General features: G+C 45.0%; 1 protein-coding gene across 1 annotated transcript in view; it reads right to left on the bottom strand.

The window, feature by feature from the left end:
* LOC119433365 (GPI ethanolamine phosphate transferase 3-like) overlaps positions 1–17,100 on the bottom strand; it is a 62,883-nt gene that overhangs the window by 29,049 nt on the left and 16,734 nt on the right. Inside the window, exons 6-8 of the mRNA XM_037700538.2 lie at positions 9,935–10,135; positions 9,294–9,418; positions 613–907 (exon numbers count right to left, since the gene is read on the bottom strand). Of these exons, the coding sequence (XP_037556466.1) occupies positions 613–907; positions 9,294–9,418; positions 9,935–10,135 (621 nt within the window). The remainder of the gene's footprint in view (positions 1–612; positions 908–9,293; positions 9,419–9,934; positions 10,136–17,100) is intronic.

Below are 17,100 nucleotides of genomic sequence, written 5' to 3'. Positions count from 1 at the left end.
ACAGCTGCTTTCGGCCTAGTGGCATGGACCGTTCAGGCATCCTGCATCATCACATGAACGTGGAATTCTCTGCTACTTGCAGTTTGTGTGAGTTTTGCAAGCCAGCAAAACCAGCGCAGCACTACGCGATAACGAAACTACTGAAATGTGAAAGCGCAGGCAGCGCACACTTGAGTGAAAATGAAACCTTTCAACCACGTGCGTCGTTACTAGAGTGTACTAGAATGGGGGAGTGGGTCCAGCGGACGCCTCTGCAAGCGCCGAGGGTGAAGCAAAAAACGTGAAAATTGAGGCAGCGCTGCCGTCGCCTTGATCTGAATCTCCGGCCAATAAACGTTGGCTTCGGTTGCTTCGGCAGCGCTCATTGGCTGAGGCGAGCTCACGGGCTGAGTAGCTGTCGTCTGCTCGACGCACCGTCGTTGTTGCGTCGTTTGCATTCTTTCCACCGCTTTTTTCCCATTTTATTTACAATAGATCAGTGGGGAATAATATCAGTGTTATCACCTCTCGACATGTGAGATTATTAGGATGCCCCCATGTGCTGGTGACAATGTAGAGTTTGTCTATCTGTACTGTCCTTCCCCACGGCCATGGTTGAAGAGTGAAGTGTACCTGGTGAGAGCCAAGCACATTCTGGATGGTGGCTGGTGGTTTGAGCTGGACAAACCAGTGTGCCAGCAAGGCACCAGTGGCCGCCATCAGGCCCACCCTTGCCAAAGCACCAGCGAGGCCAGCAGAAGCTCGTGGTGGCCAAGCACACCAAGTCAGCAGTATGGTGCCGCCACTTGCTGCCAGCACTCGCTCCAGGCCCCATGACTGAGGCTCCGAGGGGCTTTTCTGTAGCAGGCTCTCCTCACATGGCTGACCTAGGTGCTCTTCCCGACAGCGCCAGAACAGCGCTGACAGCCTGCACACAGAGGTCCATTCAACGAGAGCTGAAAGCTCTGTCCCCCCCCCATGTAGATTTATAACAAACTCGAATGAGCCTTCAGTAGAAAAATTAAGATGATGAGAGTAATTCTAGTGCTTTTACTGGATTCTGAGGTTGTTAGGGTTCGTTGTATTCCTTGGGATCACTGGCTACCATACCTGCTTTGATAAAAGGCTCCTCTTCTGATGATTAAAATAATTTGCACAGTTAAAAAATGGGTGGCACCACTTGTTCTGCTGAAATATATATGATGACGATAATGATGTGAGGTTCTATGGCGCAAGGGCCCAATAATGGCCAAAGAGCGTGAAAGATTGATGCATTGGCTCTGAAGAAATAACAGCAAAATAAAGGCAGCTACTGCTACTCTGTCATATCCAAAGATAGTATACAACACAGTACAATTAAACATCGCCTTGATTTTTCTTGTATCCTCAGTGATGAATTAGACAATGTGCTTTTGGCTACAAGTGGCAATGTAGAAACCCTTATAGTGGGAGAACTTGAACATATACAAGCAGCTAAGCGATTATTTATTTTAGCCAAATGGTGCTTGTCAAATAAGCAAGACTAACTTATACAATGGTAGTATAGGAGATTTTTCAAAAGCCTAGTCATTTGAGTACTGGTTGTTGCCAGCAAGGGTGAAAAAACAGTCTCTCTCTCTCTCTCTCATTATCTTCAGTCCTCTTCAACCATGCTGCAGTCTACAATTTTTTTTTTTCCAACCCAAGAAATTATACAGGTAAAAATACAAAAACTGAGTGCTTTCGGAGGTGTGCGAGCAAGGATTGATGGAAGAGCCCACGTGGTTGATAATTACGATTTTTCATTTGATGTGTAGCTTGACCCATTACACTTAAAAAAGGATATGAACAACAAACCGTGACCCTACAGATGATCACCAGGTGATTTGATAATTCCTTAAGTGTTTGATGGAACATGGTTATAACGGCCCGTCTGAGGACGGGACACAGAAGGAATGCACGGAGGATCGGCGATTGTCCAACATGCATTCTTTTTGTGTCCCGCCCTCAAATGTGCCGTTAATTATATAATTATGTTCCATCAAGCCAGCAACCAACATGCCCATCTAGGTCTCTTAACCTTAAGTGTTCTTTTTGCTGTGTACAATGCATCCCCCATTAACACATCCCGAAACCATGACCCAAGGTGAAAATGCAGTGGCTGTGAAGGCAACTGGTGAGAAAGATAAGACAATACAGGGAGATTGGAAAAGATAGAAGATATGAAAATTTATGTCATGTGAGTTATGAGAATTCAAACAGACAGCCTTGATTTCAGAAAAAACAAAAGGAGCCATCTGGGTTTCTGACACCAGACCAGAAAGCGTCTTGTAAATACTATTGCTGCCAATGCTTCCAAAGCTTGAGGAAGGCTAGGCTGCTAGCCAGAAAGTATTATGAATAATTAAAAATAATGTTTGGAACCATGAATTGTGAAACTTAGAACATAAAGCTAAGTTTGCATAGGTGGCACAGTTAAGAAAAGGGGGGGGGGGGGGGATTTTTTTGTGCGAGTCAGCTTGAGGAACAATGCCATTTCCTTTCAATTCAAGGGTACTGTAGCTTCTATTTCATTCTAGGAGAGGTGCATGGTGACATTGGTACTGGATCAAAGGAGGCTGCATCCCATTTGGCCTCATTTTATCTCAAATCCCTCATCTTTAATAACTCTAGACAACTGTCACAGAACCACCGGCATAATGTGAGCAAAAAAACTGAAGCTATTTTTGTACCATTATCTTCACTTTACCAAAACCAAAAGAAGCATTATCTGTAACATTCTGAATTGCTTCAGCTTTCCTTTAGCCCTCTCAGTGCTGAGGATAGGTGTTACTTGTACAAAGAAATTTTTTCAGAGGACAACAGCACACATTCACCACCTGTCATGGCTACGCCCAGGAACGAGAGCTACAAGAGAGATAATTCTCAGGACTGCCAAGCTACAAATTGACCAGACAAACAGTGCAGATGTTGGCTCATGGACAATAAGTTTTATAGGCCACCACTTAAATTCTTACCTGAGGAGGGCCCCCACGCGTTTAAGTACCCCCATATACCTCCAATAACCCGCCGTGGTGGCGTAATGGCTATGCCCGAGGGTGCGGGATAGAATCCCAGTCACGGTGACCGCATTTCGATGGGGGTGAAGTGCAAAAATGCCTGTTGTTGTGCAATACTACGTGCCTATCATCGAGGCAACGGGAGCTCCCAATTCTGCGCGACGAATCAAGAATTCAACGTGGGGGGACTTCAAGAAGCACCCAGCATTTGCTGCGATGAATCAATTAGACGCGGTTGACTTCAAGCTGCACCAGGCCTTCCCCCCTGGAAAGAAGGATGCGACGCGGGTGATGTCAGCTCTCCGCCCCGCCTCGTTCCTGCCGACAAGGAGCCCAAAAAGGAATTTAAGGCAGCACCAGCTTTTTGTGAGCACAGAGTTGCCACCAGCCGCCGCGTCGGTCTGGTGCATTCTTACTGCTATTACCAGCTACAGTTAAACCTGGATATAATGAAATTAAAAATTCGCAAAAACTTCGTTATAAAAAGAATTTCGTTATATCCAGGTTCTGCACGAAAAAGTAACACCTACCGTATTTACTCGATTCTAAAGCGCTCTCAATTGTAACGCGTACCCGTTTTCCGTTTTTGTCGAAGCACTCATCCTTGGAATGTCACACCAGGTACTGGATGCGTGGGCGCGTGTCGTTTCGCACAAGCGCAAGGCATCGGAAACCAAGAGCGAGCGTCACGATGGCATCGTAGCATCGTATAGTGTTACAGTAGAACCCCGCTGTTACGTTCCTGGGTGCTGCGTTTTCCCAGCTGTTACGTCGTTTTCGGCCGGTTCTGGCACAGCTCCCATAGAACCCAATGCATTGGTAACCCCGCTGTTGCGTCGCAACTGTGGGACCGTTCCCGCATCTTACGTTGCGAACTGCCACCCCGCGCCAGCCCGAGCGGCCATTTTGACTTTTCATGTTTGGTGGCTTGACGATGGCATCGGCCGCCCAAAGTGCTGGGGGCGACAACTATGACGTATTTTCGGTTTCCGCCAGCAAAAGTATGGCCCTTGAGATCCGTATTTGCTACCTAAAGATGGTGTCTATGACGCGTTGTGGCCTTAAAATTGGTTTTGGCTCATAGATGTTCCTTATAAAGTCCAAGGGCAATAACGCAGTCACCGCGCGCCGTATGCTGTATGTGCGAGTGACGTGCAAGGGGAGCCGACGACCGCATCTAAATCTTGCGCGTGCACTAACGAAAAGCAGGGAGGAAGCGTGCCTTCTTCCGTTGCGCTCGAGGCACCTGTGAGGGAGCGAGGGGGGGGGGTAGCGGGCGGCATTGTACTGTCACGACCGCTGGATAACAAAAAAGCGGCCGTGGTACTGTACTCTGGCATCAACTGCGTACTGCATGGCGGCGCGTGGTGGCGCGGGCCGTATCTTGAAAGCGATCTGCGTTGGGGCAAAGTCTAGGCAGTGTAGGTGCGTCAGCGGCTCGTAGCTTTGTGCGTGCTGTGTGTTCTTGGCGCTCAGTTTGCATTGAAGCGATAGACAACAGCACGAAGGTCACTTCACTCGCTTCTGCAGCGGCACTTCCACACGCCGCTAGCGTTTGACAGCGCGTGTGCGCGCTCATCGAGTGTGATGTGTCACAGCGTCTGCCAGCACGTCGGCAACATCAACTGGAAAAGGAGAGTACCTGCTTGGCAGGCTAGGCCAGCTGCAGCAAGCGGCAGGATCAGGTTTGAATGAAGGGAGGGGAAAAGGTCACGCCCGCGGCGGCAAGATCGCCGGGTCGAGGGATGCAGGCCCGCCTCGCACACGCTCGCACGCACGCACACGCTTGCACGCACGCAGATGTGCGCTTGCTTCGCATTCCGTCGCGGCGGAGAAGGTGCTTCTGGTTGCTGCTCACGCAAAAATGACAAAATTTGGGGCAAAATCTCTAGGTTGTCGGCGGGGAAAATTCGTTATATCGAGGGGGTCTCCCGCTGCCACTTCGTTGCGTAGAGGTCTCAAATACATGTGCTTCTATGGAGTAACGGCGGGGAATAGAAAAACTTCGTTATATCCAGGAATTCGTTATATGGAGGTTCGTTATAAGCAGGTTTAACTGTATTACCAGCTATGACCTGCTATTACCTGCTATATCTGTACATATCTGTAAAGCTTTCGTCTCCTCTTTGTCTCCTTCAAGACTCCGTCTCTCGCCCATCGACCCCGGGTCGCAATAGTGGATGACAGCTGTGGGATTGGCGAACCAGTATCTCAACAGCGGAGGGCAAGCTGTGAGATACGAGGACCGAAGACGCCTGCTACACTGCTCGATGGCAGCTACCAGACCGACCGGCGTCAACCACTTTGGCTGGGTGAGTGCCCGATGTTTGCATTTCATGTTGCCAGACCTCTCTAGCACAAAAAGATGTCAGGAGAGTGTTTTGTTTTTTGGTAGAATATGGTTTATGCATTTACCTTCTTTAAACAGTGCATTTTAGTTTGAAGTAAGGGTAAATTTAGTGGGCAAGCAACACGAGGAACGAGATCGCGATGGAGGAATTCCAAGTTCAGCACCTCCTTCAAATTTGCGAGGACTTGGGTATTTCCTCCAGCTCCAAAAAGGCAAGGAAAGCGATTGTCGACGTGATGCGATCAGAGGAGGTGACGATCAAGGAAGCTGACGAGGCTTGGGAGATGATTGTGGAGCGAAAGCTAGAGGCAAAGGAACGCGAAAGGTGTGAGAGGCACGAGTTATAAGCAAAGGAGCACTTAAGTCCCGAGGAAAGGGCAAAGCGAGAGCGCGGTCGAGAAATTCAGACATGGATATGGCGCACAGCGCGATACCATCTCCACAATTTCAAGGCAGGCGAGAGCATTGTTGCTTTTCTTGCGGACCTCGAAAAAGTTTGCGAAGAAGAAGGTGTCAACCGGGACCTCTGGTCCGAGCGGTTGATCCTGTTGCTTCCTTATAGTCTCTCGTGCGTTCTGGAACACCTGCTTGATGAAGACAATCGGGACTACGATGAGGCAAAGATGGCTCTGTTGGGTGATTTTGATGATGTTGAGTCATTTTGATTTTGAGGCCGACTGCGAAGGCCGAGGTAGCGACAAGGTGAAGCCTGTCGATGAGAGACTGCAAGGCGAACTGGCTAGCTCAGATGGCGTCGGATGCAGTCATGTTTTATCAGAGGCACAGACATCTAGCGACGACCACGAGCCTAGCTTGGTTTTGCCGCACAAAGCTATGTCGTTGCGATGAGAAGGCAGGGCACCTGCGAGTACGAGTGCCGAGACCACGAGCTTTGCGAGCCGCGCCAAGGGCAAACGACGAAGGCACAAGCTGAGAAAGTCGGACTCGGGCGGCAATATGAGCCGGGTGAAGCGCACTAACCGCCAACACATTGGGAAAAATCGGAGTAGGCTGAATCCGAAAGTTAGGCGGCTGCTGAGATCTATAATAGGTGTGACGCGCACCTGTAAAGAAAGAATTTCGCGGAAATTCAGACGCCGCAAATGCCACCGGTTCTCAGCGATGTCAAAGAATTGTAAGCAGAGGAACGTAGCGAAGCGTCGGGTATGCTCGAAAGTCTGCTTCAATGGCCGCTCCCTTCCTGGGGGAAAGAAAGACAAGTGCCTAGCGGACAAAGGGACAGCGCGCACACGGGTCCATGAATGCACCGCTCTCCCAGTATTTGGAGGCCGTGGGTCGAAAGTCGCCGGTGCTTGCAGCTCAGTTTTCTTCTTGTGTCGCGACTTGACTACGCATAGACCCGAGAGGGAGACCCTCTCGAGCACGTCTCAAACGACATGTTTGCGAACACCTAGCGATGAAGAACATAGCACTTTGAAAGCCCATTCTGTTATTTGTCTTATTAGTATTCAATTTTTTTTTATAAGGTTGAGTTGCGTGTTGAACGTATAAAAGGGTTGAGATCTCAAGAAGAGCGCATTGTTTTATGCTCTGGTCCTTTCTTTTCGCGAGACACCAACATTTTTTAGTTTGTTAATCATTTTTTACTGACACCTGATTGCTGAACGCTCGAGTCAGTGTTTTCATTTGTTTGTTGTAGTTGCATTTAGGCTACGCAGAGCCTAAATGCTTAATTTTGATTGTTAATTTTTTTATGTGTCCTACGCATTATTTGTGTCAGTGTCGAATTTTGATTCACCTTTGTTTTTATGTCATTCATGGGTGCTTTAGTATTTGTTTCTTAATTTTAGGACCGCTTATGTGCTTTAAAAATGTGGTACTCGTTTCGCCGAGTGCATTTAGAAAGCACTAAGCGGAGGGCTATTTGGGTATACGGTTACAGTCGGATGTCGTTCCGTACTTTTTAGAAGTGGCGCCCAAGCACACAGATCAGAAGCACTCCGCGTTTGCGTGTATGGCTTTCGGGGGCAAAATTAAGTCATCTGCGGCAACCTTCATCTTTGCCAACCTGCTCACATTACAGTTAAGAATTGCTTGCGAAGCAATTCTGATTTGATTAACACTCACGCATTGACAATTAAAAGGAAAAAAGGTCCGTATCTCAAATTTCTCCCGGATACGTGTCTCGTGTTGTTCGGGAACATTTTTTGTTGTTGTTGTTTTGTTTTGTTTAGTATAGCCAGTACTCAGAAAATGCTTTGTTCAGTGATTTTGATCTGGCGAGTTTGAGGAGCATTCGGAGGGTGCTTGCTTTGGCTGGAGCGGTTTGGCGTTGTTGATTCTCGGTCGTTCCAGTGGACATTCTATAGACCGAGCATCAAGAAAGACCACCGGCGGGAAAAGCGGCAGAGCCTGTACCTCCAAACCATCGACGACGTCGCTCAACCGGCGCATCCAATCTTCCGAGCTCTGTCGGACAGCTCGACTTCTGGATGCATTGTCTGGCGGCGGGGGTGCTGTTGTGCTGTACTAAATGCTTATCATCGAGGCGACGGGAGCTCCCACTTCTGCGCGACGAATCAAGAATTCGACATGGGGGGACTTCAAGAGGCACCCAGCATTTGCTGCGATGAATCAATTAGACGCGGTTAACTTCAAGCTGCACCAGGCCTTCCCCCCTGGAAAGAAGGATGCGATGCGGGTGACGTTAGCTCTCCGCCCCACCTCGTTCCTGCCGACGAGGAGCCCAAAAAGGGATTTAAGGCAGAACCGGCTTTTTGTGAGCAGAGAGTCGCCACCAGCCGCCCCGTCGGTCTGGTGAGGTCTTACTGGTATTAACTGCTATTACCAGCTATTACCAGCTATGACCTGCCATTACCCGCTATATCTGTACATATTGTATAAAGCTTTCGTCTCCTCTTCGTCTGCTTCAAGACTCTGTCTCTCGCCCATCGACCCCGGGTCGCAATACTGTGTACCGTGCATTGGGTGCACGTTAAAGAACCCCGGGTGGTCTAAGTGTGCCTCACTACGGTGTGCCTCATAATCAACTCGTGGTTTTGGCACGTAAAGCCCCAGAATTTAATTTTTTAATGTTCCAATTAAAAAGTGAGAGAGAGAAAGGTCAAAGACCTTGTAGGATGGCAATGCGAGGCAGGGGGGTTGAAAGCAGTTAAGCCCTGGCAGCGAAAACAATTGCTGCCTCTCGTATACTCGACCAATGGTTGGGCAGCTTCCGTAAAATCTGACACAGCGGAGGACACTATCAGAATGCAGCATGGCCATTGCTGTCTGGACCTTTAGGGTCATCTGGTATGAGTAAATATGTGCAATGCATCACTCGCACATTTTCGTATGAGCACAGAGGACTCCAGATTGATCAGTGCCTGCTGGCCCTTTGCCTATGGAGCATCATTTCGGGGAACAGCATAGCATGGGTAGCAGTTAAGACGAGCTTTCTCAGGTTTCTCACGTGCCAGTTCTTGGTATGTGGTCAACTAGTTCTCGGTATCTGGTTACAAAATACCTGTAGCACATTATACATGGCACCTTGTTCTTTTCACTCTCTCTCTGTATCATCACAATAAAGTGAATTTAGTACAGTCGAACATTGATATATTGATCATGGGTATGAAAATTTATCAGACATAACAATGTAAACCTAAAATGCTCTTCATCGATATAGATGCATAATGAATATATGCTTATAACGAATATAAATATAATGAAGGTATTTTCATGCCAGATGCAACTTCATTATAATGAGTTTTGACTGTAGTTACATATTATATTTGGAATCTAAAATCTATTCAGGTATGCAATAAAAGTGGCATTTTCTTAACTTATTTTTTTTTTCCATTCTGAGTTTTGACAAGCACTCCAAAGGGTCAAGAAACACTACATTCATGCTACTGTGAAGATGTTTTATCAAACACTGCAGCTGAACTACGGTGTCCAATGCATACCTTGTAGCTGTTAGTATGCCCACCAGGCACAAAGTCAAGGCACGGGTCCGACTAGTGCTCAATGTGACAGGGCCCTTGAAGAAGATGGATGCCACCAGCAATGTTTGAAAGAGGTACAGAACCACCTGTAACAATTATAGTGCATGCTTTGCAATATCCGGTTGAACAACTGCATCATCAATGTTAATTTTTTTTTTCTACTCTGTGTTGCCCTCACTGTAGAATTAAAAAATTTTCTTTCCCTTACTGAAGAACCACACTGAAGAAAAAGGATGTATGATAGTTTTCACAGAAGTGAAAAAAAAAAAAATGAATTTTCGAAACTCCAAAACAATGACCTCAGTACATTGCCACAACTGCAGGAATGGTGGCTAAGATGCAGAGTGGAAAGTAGAAAAATTTTCACACCTTCTTTCATAACACTTTGGTATGTGACCTGTTAGCTTTCTTCTTCTGGCATCTAAGAGTGCCACATACATACAAGTTCATTTTTTTTCACAAATTCTAAAACCAGTCGTCTCTCAATCCTGATTTCCTAAGATTGCTCTGTTACATGTCATGCAACCTTACTAATGGCAATACTTCCCCTAAAGTACTAAAATAGCATCTCCTGCACATATGAAATTTATAAAATCACTAACCTTGTGTTCAGCTACAGCAAAGCTGTTGGAGAAGGGCATAAGGAGCCAACAAACAGCACAAACACTTGTAGGGCTCTTCAGTACACCAGAAGCACTTCCTTCTCCAAGCTGATAACAGCAGCAGCATAGCAGCAACAGCGATCCAAGTACAGCCATTGCTAAGCCGGTATACATACGAGGGATGTCAAACGTGGCCCAGACCTAAAGCATAAAGACAGACTTTTCTTTAGCACATAAAACAGGCAATTATGGCTATGGTAGTTGCCCTCCAATGGGAGCATAGTGCAAAAACACCTTTGTACTATATAGTCTGGCAACGGTTAAAAGGTGTCAGGTGGCAAAATTAATCTGGAGGCATCCATTACAGCCTCCTCCACATTCCATACCAAAGCTCAGAACACCAAACGTCAACAATTATTATCTTCTTTGTGCGTGTTCAGATAAGGATAGTCACAGAGGTGTTTCAACTATTAGGCTGTCCCGAAATTTTTTATATGACATACCAGAATCACTCCCTAAATTGGAACAGAGCTTCGTTTTTCCAGCAAACCCCTTTGTTTCAGCATAAAAAAAAAAAAAAGAAAATTGTCACTGAGACAAGGTGAAAAACGTAGCTTATAGCAACAGCATAACATCACGACTCTTAAAGAATGTGAAAGAGAAAAAATAATGTTCAACAACTTCGTAAGTTTGATACAGTACATAGAGAACACCGTAATCTGAAACAAATCAAAATTTATTGCACAAAGTGACAACATCAACAAAAAGTAACAAATATGTTGTTTGATAAGGCTCCGACAGGAGCTAGTTGGTATGACATCATTCTGTTTACTGAGCTACACTGTTACAGAAAGGACAAAAACACTTTCAACTGTTTATTATTCACTAGCGCACGTCAAATATATGCACGATAGGGTGACTGATAGTAAATAGAAAACATGAAATGAAAGACAAAAATGAATGTACTATTGACCAAAAAAGTTTACACACCACGGGATCTCAGAAAACTCTAAATATCCAAGCAGCCTTTAAAAGGAGCCAGTAAAACCATACATCACAATGTTGTTCGCATATACCAGTAGAGGCTGGAAATGGGAATACCAGGCTGCGTTCTGAGGCTGCGGAGATATTCAGCTTTTTGTCAGATCCCTTGGTCCATAAACTCTTTTGGTTGATAGTACTCTATGGACATATGATTTCACAATGACAAATATGGCTTGATCTAACACTAGTCTATGAATTTAAAAGCTGTTTCTCCCAGCGCCACAAAAGGTGTGCTAACGTGGTTTCCCCAGGTCATTATTAGCAAGAAATAAGGTTCGCTGCCGATCTTAAAAAGCACGTTAGCCCATTAGCAACCACATTAGGACACCTTCTGTGGCGCTGGGAGAAACAGTTTTAAATTCATAGACGAGCGTTAGACCAAGCCATATTTGTCATTGTAAAATCAGATGTGCATAGATAACTTTCATTTTTGTCTTTCATTTCATGTTGTCTATTTACTATCAGTCACCCTACCGTGCACATATTTGACGTGCGCTAGCGAATAATAAACAGTTGAAAGTTTGCACACATGTGTGTCACCCTCCTTTTGTCCTTTGTGTAACGGTATAGCACAGTAAACAGAACGTTGTTTGAGTGAAAAGCCTGAAAATGGCCCCTTTTTTTCTTAATTTTTAAGTACCTTAACCCTTTACCTGCCACTACCGAGAAAACTCGTGAAACCACCCACGCGCACCCCCTGCTACTCTCGAGTAAACTCGTGTTGCTTTTTAAACTCACTCCCTGCCACTCCCAAGACAACTCGTGCAAAAAAAAAAAAAAAAAATTGCGTTCATGTCCCACCATCTATGGAGAGGTCACCTAAACACACAGAACTTGTAAATTAAATTTTAGACAACAGATGGAGCGCACGTATTTACACCCACGTCGCTTCGTCTCGGCAGAGCGCAGCAGCCATGGCGAGTCAGCGCGCCACGTGCGTCCGTGCTTTGACGGACGAAGAAATTCAAGAACTGCTGATGAATATCTTTACATGTCCTGTGGAGTATCATGGTGCATTACTAGCATGAAATTTCCACTGAACCAACATGAAAAAAAAAAAAAAAATACCCGGCAGGGGGTGAGGAGGAGTCAGAAAAAAAAATCCGGCAGTGAAAGGGTTAAAACCAAAATTTTCATTGGGATTCTGTGCATATATTGCTGCCTTCTAAATGCACTGCAAAATACATAACTTTCACTTTTATACTGCTGTTTCGAATTTCAGTGGCAAATTTGGAGAAACACAAAACACTGGAAATTTGGCAGATTTTGAGTAGTAATCAAAAAAAGAAAACCACCACCTCTGATTTCGCTGAAATTTTCCCAAGTTCATCTACTGTCATCGGTAATCTGTTGTATACAATACATGCTGCACCATTTTGTTCTGAATAAAAAGGAAGCAATGAAGAGCGACATACAAGCTGCTCTGTTCGGCCTCAGTTTTAGCATGTTGGCGTCGAGCAAGCATAACTTCCATGATCCCTGCCATATGTTTCATGAACTATGTTTTGCCCTTCCCCAACACTAGTAGCAGGCTAGAATATAGTAGTTCCGGGTGACCTTTCAGCTTTTCTCTCACAGTAAATCTCTCTGTATATTTTGTCACTCTGTGCAATAAAGTGAATTTAGTTTATTTCTATTTAAAATGTCCTGTATGTATGTATGGCATAAAATTATGACGACAGAACATCATGGCTATTGCCTAAGGCGTGTTTTCCACTTGGTATCTGTTAAGATTTTTTTCATGCTGAAACAAAGGGGTTCACTGGAAAAATGAGCTTGATTTCAATGCATGGAGTTATTTTGGTATATCATATAAAAAGTAACCTTCGTTGATTATAATAGATGTAATCTAGACACCCCTGTGAATGTCCTTATCTATGCACAACTATCGGCATCAGATGTGTTTCCTAAAGAAATACACCTTTTTGTTATCTAGATAAGAAAACCATCTTGCAGATTGGATGATGATGATGATGATGATGATGATGATGATATGTTGTGTTTAATGGCGCAAGGGCTAGGTCTGGTCAAAGAGCACCATGCAAGTGATTATGAATATTTAATAGAACAGTGAAGTGGAAAGTAATGATGGAACATGGCTGTATTTAGGCCTAAAAGTAGAGTCGCTGTACAGTGCGCAAAACATAAATGTATTAAAATTGTGACAACGGCTTTAGACTGTCCTGTGAAACGTAGAACATGTTTTGAAAGGATGATTTTCTAAAATATGTAAATTCCAGTGGCACTACTGCCTCATCAGGAACCTCGTGTGCAAGGCTTTGGAGGCACGTGCCATACAAATGCTAGTCTCGCAGCAGTAGCCTCTGTTGAGAGGCCATGCTACAAATTTATCGGGCGTAGAACTTGTAGTGAATCAACATCCCGTAAATAGTTTAAAAGTGATATGCTGCTGAAAAATGAGTCCACATGAAGGAACATTGCTGGATGAAGAGGAAGGTTCTGTCTGTAAACTAGAGGAAAGTGCTTTTTTTCTTTCAGATTCTGATTCGCGGCACTCCACCAGGACATGTAGGACGGTCAGGGTCTCTCCACATTTAGCACAGATGGGAAGTACAGCACCAGACAGCAAGTAAGAGTGGGTCCCATAGGTATGGCCTATCCTAATTCGACAAAGAATTACTTCAGTTCGCCGTATTTTTGTTGTTGGTCGCCAATTACCCAACTGAGGCTTAATTAACGGAAGCTTATTCGACGTTTCAGTGTCCCACATTTGCTGCCAGTATGTCCTAATGTTTCTGCGGAGCAAAGGCTTCAAGTCTGTCACAGGGACAGATATGAAAGTGTTGCTCGTTTTTGCTGTAAGAGATGTGGCTACCTGGTCTGCCAGCATGTTCCCTTCGATGCCTCTGTGGCCAGGCACCCAGCAGATCACAACAAGCTGGTTAGGTATGTACGCAGTGCACAGAAATGAATAAAGTTAATTGAGTACAGGGTTGTGTTTACGGAGTGACATAAAGGACCTTACTACACTCAGAGTTAATTTTGCAGAGTTAATTTTGCATCAGGTTAGTTTTCCTGATGCATTTAACAGACGACATTACAGCGTATGCCTCCGCGGAAAAGATATTTGTTTCCGGGTGCAAAACATCACATTCTGAGGAAGATGGATCAACCGCTGAAAAAGACACGCCAGCATGGGACTTTGATGCGTCAGTATAAAATTCCGGGCCTGAGTAGTTTAACTGCAGTTCTAAGAAGTGCATTCGGATGTGTGCCTCTGGAGCGTGCTTTGTAACATGAACAAATGACATGTCACATTTAATGAGCTGCCACTGCCACGGTGGTAAGAGCCTTGCTGGGGCTTTTAGATGAGGTTCTAAAAGTGGGACACCCATTTCATCACTGAGCTTCCTCACACGCAGTCAGAAGGGCTCCTTTGCTGTGGGTTGGTTACGAAACAGTGTGGTGGAAGTCATATCATTTATAGTAGCGTAACACGCATGTTCAGGGTTTGAGTGTACCTTCAGAAAATATGCAAAGCTAGAGTATGACCTTTGCAAGGTAAGTGACCACTCGTTTGATTCTGCGTAGAGGCTTTGTACAGGACTTGTCCTGAAAGCACCTGTGGTGGCTAAGCACCTGCGGCCAGGCGGATACCTAAATGATGAATCGAATCCAGCATCTTCAACGGGCAAGGTGCGGCAGAGTGGTACCCCACGGCACCATAGTCTAAACGTGTACGTATAAGGCTTTTGTACAGCTCCAATATGCACTTCCTGTTACTACCCCATGTGGTGTGGGACAGAAGTTTTAGGAGGTTCATTCTTTTCATGCATTTCGTCCTGAGATATTTGATGTGGGGTATAAACGTTAGTTTTGAATCGAAGATAATACCTAAGAATTTATGTTCACTGCTGACAGTGAGTTCATCTCCATTGATAAAAATACTAGGGATTGGCGTTGCGCCTCTCTTCTTGGAGAAAAGCATGCAAGTACTTTTCTGCGTGTTCACTTTAAACCTGTTTTCATCTGCCCATCTAGATAATTTGTTTAGGCCAAGCTGGACCTGGCATTCGCAGATAGCAATATTGCACATTGTCGACCTATACAGAGTAAAACATGGTGCGTGGAATGACTGTATGAATTCATTTTTACGACAAAGAGTGTGCAACTAAGCACGCCGACCTGCGGCACACCGGTCTCTTGCATGAATGTTCTAGATAAACTGTTGCCCACTCTTACACGAAACGTGCGGTCAGAGAGATAGCTTTCGATTGTGTTCAACATGTTGCCACGGACACCCATTGCGGAGAGGTCCCGAAGGATACCTAAACGCCATGTCGTATCGTACGCCTTCTCTAGGTCGAGAAATACTGAAAGAAGGAACTGTTTATGTATAAAGACATTCCTGAAGTTGGTCTCGATGCGAACGAGGTGGTCTGTTGTCGATCTACCTTCTCGGAAACCACACAAGAAGGGGTCTAGAATTTTATTATTTTCCAGGAAACAAATTAAGCGTCGGTTTATCAGTTTTTCTAATAGCTTGCACAGACAGCTTGTTAGAGCTATTGGTCTGCAACTACTGGCTAGAGACGGGTCCTTACTTGTTTAAGTATGGGGATAACAATAGCTTCTTTCCAAGTAGATGGACTGTGTCCAGCTGCCCACAAAGCATTGAAAAGAGACAGAAGTGTATTTAGTGTTTCTGATCATTTCATAAATGATGCGATCATTACCTGGCGCCAAGTTGTTGCAACAATTCGAAGATGCGCGAAGTTCAGCTAAACTGAACGGGCGATGGTACACTTCATTTCTTCCACATTTGTGTTCACGGTGTTGTCGCTGTGCGTGTTCTTTGAATCACAAGAAAGTGCGTGTGTAGTTTGATGCACTCGAGATTTGTTCAAAGTGCTCACCTAGAAAGTCTTCCTGATTTTCCACGCTGTCTCCTTGGGTAATTACTAGGGATAGAGGGTGATACTGTCAGCCTTTTAGTTTATTTACCCAGTTCCAGACCTTTCTCTCAACAGTGTATAAATTAATGCTGGATTTGTACTTCTCCTAATAATCTACCTTAGCTCGCCGAAGTGTTCTTCTGCCCTGTGACTTTGCTTGTTTAAAATTAATGAGATTTTCGGCTGTTGGGCAGTCACGTAGCAGCCCCCAAGCTTTGTTTCGTTTTTTCCTTGCCTTTTGACATTCTGCATTCCACCACGGGATGCGGCATTTATTAGACAGTCCATTCGTTTGTTGGATGCATTTTGTGGCAGCGTCTATTATAAAACCTCCTAAGTAAGACATATCATTATCAATATTGATACCAGCAATGTCCTTCCTATCTAAACGTGTAAATTCTTTGAATAGTTCCCAGTTTGTCGTGTCAACCTTCTATCGTGAAAGATGTGGGGCGCGTTCATCCTGTGTTGTAAGATTTGGAACTACCGGGAAGTGGTCACTTCCATAAGGGTTCTTAATAACGCTCCACTCGAGGTACGGCAGGAGAGTACTGGATACTATGGTTAAGTAATTTGAGGAGTAGCTGTTGTGTGCAATGCTATAGTACGTCGGCTCCTTCTTATTGAGTAAGCATGCACCAGATGAATAGAGGAAGTTTTCTATTAAGCGCCCTCCCTCTTCCATTGCAACGGGAGTCTCACCACAAAGTGTTACGGTATGTGCGTTTAGATCTCCGACCACAATGTATGGCTCAGGAAGTTCATCTACGTAATTTTGAAATTCGGTTTTGTGCAGTTGATAGTTGGGAGGAATGTATACAGAGCTGATAGTAACTAGCTTATTAAACAACACCACTTGCACAGCAACTGCCTCTAGGGGCATACGGAGTTCTAATTCGTGACAGGCTACACCTCTATCGACTATAATAGCCGCACTGCTGGATGACGCGACTGCATCATCACAATCTTTACGAAAAATAGAATAATATGGAAGAAAATTTGTTTGCGTATATTTGAGGTGTGTTTCCTGAACACACAGCACCCTGGGACTATATTTGCGAATGAGTTCTTTAACGTCATCAAGATTGTGAAGAAGACCGCTGACATTCCATTGAACTATTTGCGTCCCCATATTGAAAAGAAGATTTGTGCTGTGTGTTTCGGGAACAATTAGATTACAGAGGCCTTTTCAGGCCCCGTAATGTA

Source organism: Dermacentor silvarum, chromosome 1, assembly GCF_013339745.2.
Source record: "Dermacentor silvarum isolate Dsil-2018 chromosome 1, BIME_Dsil_1.4, whole genome shotgun sequence".
NCBI classification, from domain to species: domain Eukaryota; kingdom Metazoa; phylum Arthropoda; class Arachnida; order Ixodida; family Ixodidae; genus Dermacentor; species Dermacentor silvarum.
This window is presented reverse-complemented; position numbering and strand designations above follow the sequence as displayed.